The sequence below is a fragment of the Scyliorhinus canicula genome, chromosome 16, assembly GCF_902713615.1.
Source record: "Scyliorhinus canicula chromosome 16, sScyCan1.1, whole genome shotgun sequence".
In the NCBI taxonomy this organism is placed as follows: domain Eukaryota; kingdom Metazoa; phylum Chordata; class Chondrichthyes; order Carcharhiniformes; family Scyliorhinidae; genus Scyliorhinus; species Scyliorhinus canicula.
In genome coordinates, this window is record NC_052161.1 from 32,044,003 (window position 1) to 32,057,426 (window position 13,424).

The following is a 13,424-nucleotide window of genomic DNA, read 5'->3' on the forward strand; positions in this document are numbered from 1 at the left end:
GGACTCGGACTGCGGAGGCAACTATAAGATGTAGGCCCTCCCGATCGGCCGCACGCCCAAAGATCCGACCGGCCCGATCTATTCCCCGGCTGCCCATAAGGACCCCCCCCCCCCGCCAGCCCTGGTGCCCGATTTTCCCCGCCCCCACCAGGGCCGCTGCGAACTGAGTCCGCAGCCGCAAGCGAAGTTCCCGAATGGCTATAGGTGGTTAAAACCACGGTGTTGGGAACTCGGCCGGCCAGGAGCGGATGAACGCTGGGCGGGCCTCTGGCAATGGCCCCCCCCCCAGCCGTGCAGAGTACTCCGCCAACACTCCGATTCTCAGCTCCGATTCCCGGGTTTGGAGAATTGCCAGGCTGGCGGCGGGCCTGGTATCTGCGCGAAACTTTATTCCCCATCCCTGTGCCAAACGTGATTTTGGCACGGGGCTGTAGAGAATCCAGCCCATTGTATGTTCATTTATTAACCACAAATACATGGGAACATTGTATACATGGATAGAAAGCTCGAGGGCATCCGAGCTGCAGGACTGTGTGGGCGCGGTCCACTGGCCACGCTGCACCAGAAAAGCAGCTCGCCGCGAGGCTGGTGAAAGCCGGGAAACCCCGCTCCCGGGATCTACCCGGCTCACACTTTGCGAGTTTCAATGCAATCTCGCGAGATGTTGCAAGGGGAATCCTGCCGACAATGGCGGGATCACCTTTTAACAAATCTGCATATTAGAGTGAGGCAATTAGCCTTACTCTAGTGTGCAGATTCCCGAGGTACCGGAGGCTTCGGAATTCAATCCCTTCACTTCGGATGAGTGCCACTTGGTACTGGTCCCTACAAACTGGGACCAGTTGGAACAGCACTCGTGGGGGTCTCCAGGGGGATCGGAGGCTGCCAGCTGCATGCCCTTTGGGCACAGTGGTGCCCTGGCACTGCTGGTGCCACCTGGGTACCCTGGCAGTGCCATCTGGGTGCCAGCCTGGAACTGGCAGGGGCACTGCCAGGTTGGCACTGCCAAGGTGCCATGCTGGCATTTTGTGCGCACGCGCAATCAGGTCGAGGTTGCATGGTGTGGGAGTTGGGGGGAAGGCTGGGTGACCCTCCCATCTTGCGTTCGGGCTGGGGCGGGGGGGAGGTCATGGATTCTTTTTGGGGCTTTGGGAGATTGAGACGCTGTTTAAAAATGGCGTCCCGATCTCTCCGGCGAGCAGAGTTCCCATTGTAAAAAACAAGGCTATGTGCGGCCTCGGACGCATGACCCCATTCTGGCCCCTGGCATTGAATAGCCATGTGTTTCTCAGCACTGTGAATGCTGGGAAACATGCGGCTAAACACGCTCGCTCGTGGACTTTGTTCTCTTTTGGGAAGATCGCACCCTAGATGTCTGTGTTCAGCTCCAGGTGAAGTGAAACGGAGGCTGAGTCACGTGGCACATTTCCCTTGAAAATCATGGCACGTGCTATTCCTTAAAGCATAGTACAACATCATCCTTTTTAAAGATACTTTTCCCCCCTCCAAGAAGTATAACTATTTACAATACATGTTCATGTTTAGTTACTCTTACATAAGTGGTGAATCTATAAGTCTCTAAAACATAGAGACAATCTACTGGTTTGCCCAGATCTTGTGATGGTAACCTTGTCTGCCAGTTCCATTGATTGCTCACAGTGATCTGTGGGATTGCCATTCTTGGATGTCTTCGGTTACACCTCACCATTACGTCTTTGTGTTTCATGACTTCATAGGCCCCTGGTTCCAAACTAATCCTTGTCACCTTGGCTAGTTGCAAACTTGTTGTCCCAATTTAAAACTCGGCAGTTCTGTACCACTTTTCCTGTTAATATCTTGAAGATTTCAATCAGATCACCCTTTAACCTCCTAAATGCTAGCAAAAACAGACCTAATTTGTGTAATCTCTCCCCAAAACTTACCCCTGTAATCCAGGTATAAGTTTTGGAAACCTATGTTGCACTCCCTCCAAGGCCAAAATATCCTTCCTAAGATGTGGGCCCAGAACTGCTCACAGTATTCCAAGTGGGTCTAACCAGGGCTTTGTATAGATACAGCATACTTTCTGTGTCTTTATATTCCAATTCTCGAGATAAAAAGGCTATCATTCCATTAGCCTTTTTGAATATTTCCTGAACTTGTTCGTGACAATTTAAAGATTATGCACCTGTCCCCAATTGGGCGCCTCCGCTATCAAACGGGTCTCGGCAAGGAACGCCCCACCGAAGCCTCACGGTAGCATGGTGGTTAGCATCAATGCTTCACAGCTCCAGGGTCCCATGTTCGATTCCCGGCTGGGTCACTGTCTGTGTGGAGTCTGCACGTCCTCCCCGTGTGTGCGTGGGTTTCCTCCGGGTGCTCTGGTTTCCTCCCACAGTCCAAAGATGTGCGGGTTAGGTGGATTGGCCATGCTAAATTGCCCATAGTGTAAGGTTAATGGGGGGGATTGTTGGGTTACGGGTATGTGGGTTTAAGTAGGGTGATCATTGCTCGGCACAACATCGAGGGCCGAAGGGCCTGTTCTGTGCTGTACTGTTCTATGAAGCCGTACTTACCTCAGCTCATCAGTTCATGAACAAATCAGGACGCCATTTTAAAATAACCCTACCCGCTGCAGTGTCCAGATCCCTCCAAAGCCCCTACATACCTGTTAGGGGGACCTTGAGCCCTACATCGTAAGGGCAGGGAACCCAGAGCTCGATCCCTGGTTGTGCCAACCTGGCACCTATGCACCATGGCATTGCCAGCCTGGCACCCAGGAAGTGCTAGTGCCCAGCTGGCATTGCCACCCAGGCACCCTGGAAGTGCCAAGGCGCCCAGCTGGCAGCCTGCTTCCCTTCCCCTCCCCCCATATCTACATCTGTCACAGTTTACCTCTGATGTTAGTTTCTCTGCTGTTTGGCCTTTCTGTGGCTATTAGCACTCTGTTCCCTTGGTTTCTGTGGCTATTAGCACTCTGTTCCCTTGGTTTCTGTGGCTATTAACACCCTGTTCCCTTGGTTTCTGTGGCTATGACAGATCTTTCATTCTCTCGTCCCACAGAATAAATATTTCCCACTTTCTAAGTCTTTTAGCTTTGACAAAGTTTCATCTCGACTTGGAACATTAGCTCTTTTCTCTCCCTACAGATGCTGCCAGACCTGCTGAGATTTTCCAGAATTGCCTCTTTGGAACCAGGGTAGCAACCTGCCCAGAACCCGGGGGCCTCCGATAGCCTGACGACCCTGCCCAGGTGGCATTAGGCCTGGTGTACATTTGTGTGGACCAGTGCTAAATGGCGCCATGGCGAAGTCTCCTAGGCGTGAATCCTGGACCTTGGGAGAATCTGATGCAGACATACTTATTTAAATATGCAAATTTGGATCCTGCCCAGTGAAGGCGAGATCCAGATTGTGGCGTCTCACGAGATCTCATTAGATCTTGTGAGGCATCCCAAATCCTCTCGTGAGATTTAATGGTCTCGTCATGCCCTGAGCCAGGCGTGAAGAATCTGTTTGATTGGTCCCCGAGTATTTTTTTACTTTTTCCACTACCTCTGTACCCCAGAACTGTGTACATTACTCCAAGTGTGGTTTAATCAAGATCTGTGCAAGTTCAACATTACTTCAATGCTTTTGAACTCTATTCCTCTAGGAATGAACCCCAATGCCCTGTTTACATATCTTCTTCCTTTGGTAACCTGCACTGCTTACTTTTTAAACTTTTCCAATTAAGGAGCAATTTAACGTGGCCAATCCACCTACCCTGCGCATTTTCCCCCTGGGAAAATGGTCTCACCCACATGGACAGTGATCTGGGGCCGGGATTAAACCCGATTCCTCCTCGCCGTGAGGCAGCAGTGCTAACCACTGCATCACCGTGCCGCACCCTGCACTGCCTACTTTTAGTGTTGGCTGAATCTGTAACCCTACATTCCTTTGTACCTCTTCCCCATTTAGACTTATTTTCCAAGGGATTCCTCCTTCTAAAATGCACATCCTCACACTTATCTACATTACAATTAATTTGACACCTTTACATTCCTACTCTGCAAACTTATTAATGTCCTCTTGTATTTTGTCACAGTCTTCCCCAGTATTAAGTGTAACGCGCAATTTATTACCATCCGTAAACTTTGTGTCTGTACTTTCATCTCAGCAAGTCCAAATCCTTTTTTTAAGAGGTGAAGAATCATGGTTCAGCGCCAATTCCTGTGGAACACCATTTCTCCCACTCAAGTATTTACCTTTCATCCCCAATCTCTCTGTTTTGTAGCCACTTTGCCATCCATTGTGCTACTTGTCCCCTGATACCACACTCTCTGACCTTAATCATGAGTCAACTACGCCGTACCTTATTGAAGGCCTTTTGTAAGTCTATGTATATTAATGACGCATTACATTAGATGACAGGCGCTTCAAAGTTAGAGCAGCAAAATTTCCATTAGTTCTCTAGTGCAGTGTAGTAAAAATGTTGCCCTTATTCTGTTTCTGTTCAGTGAATGGTAATTGATAATTCAGCATAATTTGCTTGTGCACAATTATTCCGAGCATAGGTCAAATGATAATGCAAGTCTAAGATTGCTGTGAAATATTTTTCAGCTGGGGCAGGGGTCGGTATAATTACATTGCTTCCACTTTGTCAACATGTAAAAAGAAAATTGAAAATTTACAGGGGAAAACTGAACATGATACAAGAATGTCTGATCACAAATGTGGGAGCACAAACTCTCTGGCCACTCAGATTTGGTTTGACTCGAGTATTCAAATATTGGGCACCTAAGCCATGCACGGAAGATGAAGAAAGTAGAATTTTTACCTCCACAATTGGCCAAATTGTAATAGATGCCATGTCTGCATTGTAGAGAGCTGCTATTGTATTTAAGTATTTAAGAAATGTTGTAGATCACAAGTCTCATTGTTGGGAGGAAGGAAACTGTTTGCTTTAATTAGGTGACTGCTTTGTTATCCAGATTGTGGTGTTCTTTGTGATGCTGTTTTCAGAATGGATGTCATAGTGTTCACAAAGACCACAGGCGCGAAGTTCATGAATGAAGCTAACATTTATTTACACTACTTAAATTAAGCTTGACCAGCGCAGCACAGTGGCACAGTGGGTTAGCCCTACTGCCTCACGGCGCTGAGGTCCCAGGTTCGATCCCGGCTCTGGGTCTCTGTCCGTGTGGAGTTTGCACATTCTCCCCGTGTTTGCATGGGTTTCGCCCCCAAAACCCAAAATGTGTGCAGGGTAGGTGAATTGGCCATGCTAAATTGTCCCTTAATTGGAAAAAATGAATTGAGTACTCTTAATTTTTTAAAATAATTTAGCTTGACCACTTACTCCTGTAGTAAACAATAATTATAGTAATCTACACTCAACTCACACTAGTCTCTACATTCTAACTCTAACTGTACTCTATCCTCACTAGATCTCTCCTATGCACTCTACTCAAGCCTTCACTATATGGCAGCAGGATAGCATGGTGGTTAGCATAAATGCTTCACAGCTCCAGGGTCCCAGGTTCGATTCCCGGCTGGGTCACTGTCTGTGTGGAGTCTGCACATCCTCCCCCTGTGTGCGTGGGTTTCCTCCGGGTGCTCCGGTTTCCTCCCACAGTCCAAAGATGTGCGGGTTAGGTGGATTGGCCATGCTAAATTGCCCGTAGTGTCCTAATAAAAGTAAGGTTAAGGGGGGGTTGTTGGGTTACGGGTGTGGGGTGGATACGTGGGTTGAGTAGGGTGATCATGGCTCGGCACAACATTGAGGGCCGAAGGGCCTGTTCTGTGCTGTACTGTTCTATGTTCTATATCCCCCAGACGTCTGAGAGTCAGCTTTCCATAGTACTGCATCTAGCTCCATCTAGTGGTTAATTGTAACATGGCATTAACTCTTTGTATACTGAACATTCCTAAAATGTCACACAGATTACCAGTTTACCATATTTCTTGCTGCAACATTTTCAACTGTGTGCAACTATTACAGTTTTAACCCAGTACTGAAACCCAGCCCTGCATATTTGATGTTAGCATGATGCAATCTTATGCAGCATACCAATTGGTATAACATTGGTGGTTGTGAGGTGATAGTGAGCTTAACTGACCAGAGTGGTCTTGTACCAGTAGAGTAGTATACCACAAGCTTTTTTAAGAAAGCCGGCAGCTCATTGTACAATCAGCGCTGTGACGTGGGACTCTGCTGTCCAGTTTGTTCCCAGGGACACGTACCAAGACAAGTATCAATTGCAGCTGGAGGATCGTCAACTCAGTCAACTCTTTTCCCCTGTATTCTGCTTGAAACTTGTTCGTCTTCCAGTGCAAAGAATTGTCCATGACCGAGTGTTATAGACTGGCACATTCCAAGTTCCAGGATCGCGTGCTGAGTGGTGCAGTAAAGCTTGGGGGAGCCGCTGCAAAGGCATTGAGGGGAAAGGCCTCCGTCTACAGCTTTTCAATCATTGTGCACTGACAGGGTGGAAGCTGTGTAGCACCACTTTGGTCTGTATCCAGGACAGTGTAAATAGTAGTATCATAATTGTATTGGGGCACCTCAGGGTGCAACATGTTCTGTGGAGAATAGTCGAATATGATTGCATTTTCCGTAATGACCTTTTTGAAATGTTCATTTAGATATTTTATGCAAAAAGAATACTTTGGGGAGGGAAAAAGTTGACCATACGAAGGAGTGTCTTGTCAGCTCGTTTCCCAGTACTACAAATTTCCACATGGTGAAATGCTGACATCACTATTTTCCAGTGGATGAAATTAGCGAACGAATGTTTTGCCCTCCCCGAATTGGCAGCGCTGCACCCATGCAGTGTGACCGAGGCTGTGGATGGAATTTCAATTCTTGGGTCAGAACTCTGATGTGGTGATTACTTCCGGGTCGCGAATCGCGCCGAAATGCTCACGTGCCACTATTGTGACATGCAAAGCACTTGATTAGCCAGGTGTCACGTTTGCCATCCAATTAACAGTGGTGTGTGCGGGAAGGAGACGGGACCAAGCCAGAAGAGAGCCTGGTTTAATGGATGAGTCATCACTGAGGCAGCTGTGTCTTCATCCACAAAATGAAGCAGAAACTGGGCAGTGGGCAGGGAGGGTCCTTATGCTACAACTAGGCAGTAGGTCCATAAGCACCCCCAAAGGGAAAAGATACCTCAGGTCTGGGCCTAGTCAGTTTTAACAGTAACTAAAGCTTGTATTTCTGTAACACCTTTAATGTAGAGAAATCGCCCAAACAGACATGAGGATAGATAAATATGAAGCCAAAGGAGAGATAAGGAAGGATGGCCATAAGAAAGGTCCGCACTTTAAATGTTAGCCTGCTCATTATTTTTACAGATGCTAATAGAGTTGTTTGTTTTCATTTTTCTCTGTACTGAATCTCATCTCTCCAGTGCACCGTGACAATTTGCTCTTGTTAAAAATTCTGCATCATTTCTGCTGCCAACACGGTGAGAACCTTCTCACAGTCTTTTCTCCTCATTGATACCTTATGATTCTCCCCCGATGTTGGGAATTGCTCCTTGTAATGTCACTCCTTCCTCTTCCATGCTGTGATTCTGACAACACGTCGAACCCACCCATAAATAGACTAAATCCCAAATCTCCCTTCTGAACAAGCTGACAATGAGCTCATTAATGACTTTTAAGTGGCTCTTTAAGATGTCCAGGTGGGTTGTATCTTCCGCTTCCCATTGGCCTCCTGCATCTGGAAACCGACATGCCAACCGAGTGGGAGGGTGGCCCAAACCTTTTCTCTCAAATATCCATAACTCCACCCTGTCTATTCACAAAAATATTGTAGCACTTGGTGCAACAATGACCCTAGTTTGGTCATTCGGACTTCATTTTGAAAATGCATTAACTTTACTCAACGGACATCACTGAATTTGGGCGTGTCTTTCTGTTTGAAGAAATAGTACACATGCACAGAATCTTCTCTCTTGCATCAGTTGGTGATCACTAATGTTTTAAAACTGGTGTTTTTTGTTGTCGAAACATGTGTTGTTATTTGTCTTAACAGCATGGTAACAATAGAAATGCATAATTATTTCCTGTGAATCGTGGATCGCCATTTCTCAAGCCTGTAGTGTTTTCCCACATCCACAGGATTCCTGCATTTTCAAGGAAAATTAATAGAATTCCACTAGGAAGGAGGAGTGGGTAATAAGCAAAAACCACATGATTTTGGGCTCCTCCTGTTGTTTCCCTTGATCCCAAATGGCTTTCCAAAATCAAAAATGACACTGCACGCACTGAACACAAACTAAGTGATAGCAGATTTTCAATGCAGTTAAAAGGTTGCTGTGAAAGTTAATTAAACAACAGCTAATGAACAGACTAATGTAAACACAACTGCCTCCATTTCAGCATCAAATGGGAGAAAATCATAGACTTATAGGGGCGCACATTATACCAGAAACATCAGACCACTAATTGTAGGATCAGAGAACCTCTGATTTGATCCTCACCCTAACCCTTCCACACCATCATCGCCCACTCCACCACCCCACCAAACCATCCAGTGACAAAGAAGAACATATAATTCGCTCTCTCACAATTAACTAAACTGGGTCAAGCTTCAAAAATCATAGGCACCACATTAAGGAGTTTACATTTTTGGAGAGCTGCCAGTATGACTGAGTATTGAATAAGTGATGAGGCTCCAAAATCTCAAAATACATACATTTATCCTTGGGAGGAAGGAAACTGGAGGTGGATGTTTTCCCAGATTTATGCGTGGACTTTTTCCAATGGAGGAGCAATGATTTAGAATAGACCTGCTCCCTGGAGATGAAAGGGTTATTCTTGGCCTGACTTTCTACGGAGCCTATCGTGGATGCAGGGGTAAAATTTCAAATGTATAGAAGTGTATAAGAAAGTCTTAATTTGTTAGGGAAGGGCTAGTGTATGGGGTTAAGGTGCTGTTCAATCATGATCTAACTCAGTGCTGTCTAATAGGGGTTTGATGTTCGCCAAACTTGCAGCAACCAGGTCACCATGTTCATCACATGATACAAAATATATGCAACATTAATAAAACAAGTGCACAGTCTTTGAAAATAAATGAGTATATCACCAGCAATCAAGACCAATGCACTTAATGTCAGAGCCAGAAGTACAGATTCAAATTCAATTATTCTGCAAATCAGGCCTGCTGTATACATTCTCAAAGGGTGGTGAAAATCTGTTAACTAAAGTGTTGTTTCTGACAGTGTCTTCCAGTTTACTTTTTGAAAGTCTTCAATAGTAGCCTGTCTCTGTTCATCAGAATTGGTTGTTAGGAGCCTAACAGAAGGAAAAGAATTGACAAATCTCTTCTGCTTTCTGACTCTTACCTTGCTTATACTCTGTCACCTGCAATTTCTAAGCACCTTGTCTGGACATTTAATAGACTCCTGGCTCATGCCCAATGTCCTTCGCACACTCCGTCTCTGCCAATAGTGCCTTATGTCTCTCAATTGTTTGTTTGAACAGATTAATATCAAGGTTGAACGTGTTATATGTTGCTGCAATGCCACAGCTTGCCACAGTTGCACTTTTCAATCCTCACTGGAGCCATGCATCGCTGTCCGTCATTCTTGCACCTCAACTGTTTTTGCATAAACTGCCAACTACTAATGAAACAAAAGCCAGTTTTTCAGTTAGCATTTGCTGTAGCACTAGGTTTTCCAAGAAAATCATGAGAGCAATCATTTTGAAGGCTGCTCCTGCTTACACAAAAGTGACCGCACAGATGTAAACATATTGCCATTTCGAAGCACCTAGAGGGAACAGAGAGGACAGACTATTTTTCTTGCTACATTAAGCAGGTGATCCTTCAGCTTCCAGGTCACTGGAAACCGGGCAACTGAACTAGATTTGATAAGCATAGTTGCAGTCTTGACCGATATGTGACTCCCGTCCAACAGCGACATTGCCGATCCTTCCTTGCGCAATTAAGGATTAATGACAAATGGTGATCTGGTGAATGATGTGCATACTCATACCCAAAGCTGTAACTTTAACACAACTTTGTATTGTACGGCTCTAACAATGAACAGAGCGATTTGCCACACGTGCTGAGTGGTCAGCGTATTAAGGAACATTGATCAAATTGAATTCCAGGATAGAGGGGCTGAATGGCCTAAACCTGTTCCTATCCAAGCTTGCATTTTACTGTGAAACCCTGGCAATCTAAAATCTTGAGGAAAACTGGCAGTCACTGATGAAAATTTGTATGCCCTGTGTCTGGGGGAATACCTGATTGACGCATCCTGGTGCCCCGATCTTGCCAATCACCGTCAGTTATTATTTTACAGCTGCCACAAATAATGACTTATTGCCACCAACTGAAACATTTACATCACTTTCTCCATCACAATTTCCAGCAGTTTTGATCAAAGATACCATAATCTGCCCCAAAGAAAAGCTGATTGAGCATGAAGAGTTAATTTATCATATCGTCCTTATCCTGGAAACAGAACCACTGAGACACTCAATGGGCTTAGTGTAACAGAATAAAGGGGGTTGGACTGGTGCAGTGATAGAGGGATCTTTTTTGCATGCGTACATGTTTCTGATAATAGAACACCTCCACACTCGTGGTCAGCTCCAGGCAGCGGTGCTGCGAAAACGAGAACAGGGTTTGACATCTGATTGAAATTCAGTGAAAATAACAGAAAATATCCCGGTCATTCAAATAGATGGTGCTGTCGGATACAACACTGAGATCCTTCTGCACCAGCCTATGCACTGCCAGCAGTGAGTTCATGCTGTGAATGGAGAACGATTGATGGAATCGAGTGTAAAGGCAGCTACTTTATGCCATACAAGGAGCTTGTGAAAGAACGTCAGCTGCTGGGAGCAGAAAGGCAAGGATGCCCTGCCTTCAGTGACTTACATTCACTCAACTGAACAGGAATTCTTCAGTGTTTCCTTCTGCTTTGAAACCTGACTGTGGCACATCTTGTAGGTAGAATTGGGAAAGAAATGGCTTTTAGTCCGTGGCATGTTCTTTCTCCAGCACAATGGGTTCGATGGACATGGTCTGCTGTGTGTGGTGGAGGAGATTATAGTCTCCAGTTCAAGCAGAAAATAACTGGCGCTAGGCAAGTTCTTTTGGTGTTGTTGGTGGCATAAGAGGATCAGAATTAATGGGGTTGGAATCTCGGTGGAGTTGAATTGACTTTTCACGGAATGTGTTCATTTTGTTTTAGGAGCTCAGACTCGGAGGGAGCATTCGAGACACCTGAGGAGACGACACCTGTCAAAGTCCCTCCGCAGATCTCCCCGGCTGCTGCTGAGAAGGAAAGCCAGGAACAGCCGCCTTCTGAACAGTCAGGTACAGAAAGTTAAAAATGATTAATGAGGGCCGGCTGAAGGTCGAATTGATAAAGTGGAGACACAAAAGCAAAGAGCAGTCAGTGCATGCGGAAAGTGGAAATTTTAAAGTGCTGTGCTCCCTACTGCGACTGTGACTTGCTGTATAATTCCTGTGCCAAACCATTCTCAGATGAAAAATATATTTGAAGATCTATTGAACCAAATGGAAATATACACGACTATAGAGTCTTCTAAAGAGTTTGAAAGAAATAAACAATACAGTAATTTATGTTTTATAATTACTAAGTTTCCTCTCAAAATACAAACCAAACAATTCCTTGCTGATAAATGCTTGTTGCTCTGCGAACGTAAACCGTACAATGGTGTTTGATGGAGGGACCACCAGCTGGATTGCCAGCGAGAGCCCTGCATCGCCTCCTTTAGGGATGGCTGGCCAAATTAAGTGCCCCTCAAGCACTTGACAGGCCAGTGGCCTTCCCTGGAGGTCCTGCCCACTGAGAGCTGCGAGTCGATCAGAGGCCTGCAGCTCTTTTAAATGGCAGGGCCACGGGGTAGTGGATGCCTCCTGCCGGTACTGCATATATCTACTCACACAACACCGAGGATTATCGATAGACCCAGGGCACAGGTGAGTGATGATAGGAGGGAGTTCTCGGGATGGGGGTTGTGGGGGAGTGAGATTTGAACAGAGGGTGGTGGTGGCCCGGAATGCATTGCCAAGTGAGGTGGTAGTTGTCAATGATAGTTATCATGGCTGCCATTACTGAGAGGAGCTTTCAATTCCAAATTTGTCAATTGAGTTTGAGTTGCACCAGCTTCCACGGCAGGATTTGAACCCATGTCCCCTAGAGCATGAGGCGGGACCTCTGGATTGCTAGCCCAGTGAAATTAATATGGCACCACCTTACCTTTTCTGGCCTTCTTCAGCTCCAGCAAAGATTCAACTAAATGGAATGTGCATGGTGCAGGCTTCGACTAATTTGAACCTACTAAGTAGTAAATGGGGTCTTATTTATGTCATGTGATGTGCTTTGCATATTAAAAGAGGCTGACCACCTGAAGCAGGCAATCTGTTTGGACACCTGGGGCGGGATTCTCCAATCCCGCAGCAGAGTGTCCACGCCGTCATAAACGCCGTCGCGTTTTATGACGGCGTGAATGGTCCACTCCCGGGACAAATTCTGGCCCCTCAGGGGGTCAGCATGGCGCTGGAGTGGTTCACGCTGCTCCAGCTGCCGATCCCAGCGCAATCTGTGCGCCGCGGGATCCGCGCATGCGCAGATGCGCCAGCGCCAATGAGGACATGTGCAGTGGCGCCGGCGCCAACGTGCGCATGCGCAGTGGCGTCCTTCAATGTGCCGGGTCCGACGCAACATGGCGCAGGACTACAAGGGCCGGCGCGTAGGAAAGGAGGCCCCCAGCCACAGAGACCGGCTCGCCAATCGGTGGGCCCCAATCGCGGGCCAGGCCACATCGGAGGCCCGGACCCCCCCCCCCCCCCCCCCCCCCACAGACCGCCACCCGACCCTTCCACGCTGAGGTCCCGCCAGCTCAGAGCAGGTTAGAACGGCATCGATAGGACGTGGCTCTTTTCTTACGGCCGCTCGGCCCATCCGGGCCAGAGAATCGACAGGCCAGCTGCTTAGAATCGCGTGCCGGCGTCGGGGCGGCGTGGCCCATTCGCGGGGATTCTCCGGCCCGGCCCAGGGGTGGGAGAATCCCACCCCAGGTGTATGGCCCCTTTGGGTATGGAACCAGCTTCATCATCAGCTACCGACCCCATTTTGAAACTGTCACCATCCTGTTGACATCAGGTAAATCAAGTGAAAATCATCCCCAGTAAGCACGGAAAACCCTGTTTCAATAGGTTAGGATGGTAGCTGCATGTTTACATCCTGGAAAGTGAATTCAGTGTTGCAGCTCATTGTTGCCACACTCCTTTCCTGAAATGAACAGCTCTAAAACCTGCACACCGTGTTTTCACGATGGTAGCTTTGCTCTGCAGCTGAGATTTTGTGAGACGTTGAATTTTTAAAAATTGACTGCACTTACATATTTGGTTGTGTGGAAGGCAGTGAGTGACGCAGTAACATCATTGCGTGGTATTTGAGCAGATTA

At 46.8% G+C, this 13,424-nt stretch overlaps 1 protein-coding gene across 2 annotated transcripts in view; it reads left to right on the forward strand.

Annotated features, from left to right (window-relative positions):
* Positions 1-13,424, forward strand: part of LOC119950753 — a 354,917-nt gene that overhangs the window by 218,540 nt on the left and 122,953 nt on the right. For both annotated transcript variants that reach the window (XM_038773466.1, XM_038773467.1), the window contains one exon: positions 11,180-11,304. In XM_038773466.1, the coding sequence (XP_038629394.1) occupies positions 11,180-11,304 (125 nt within the window). The remainder of the gene's footprint in view (positions 1-11,179; positions 11,305-13,424) is intronic.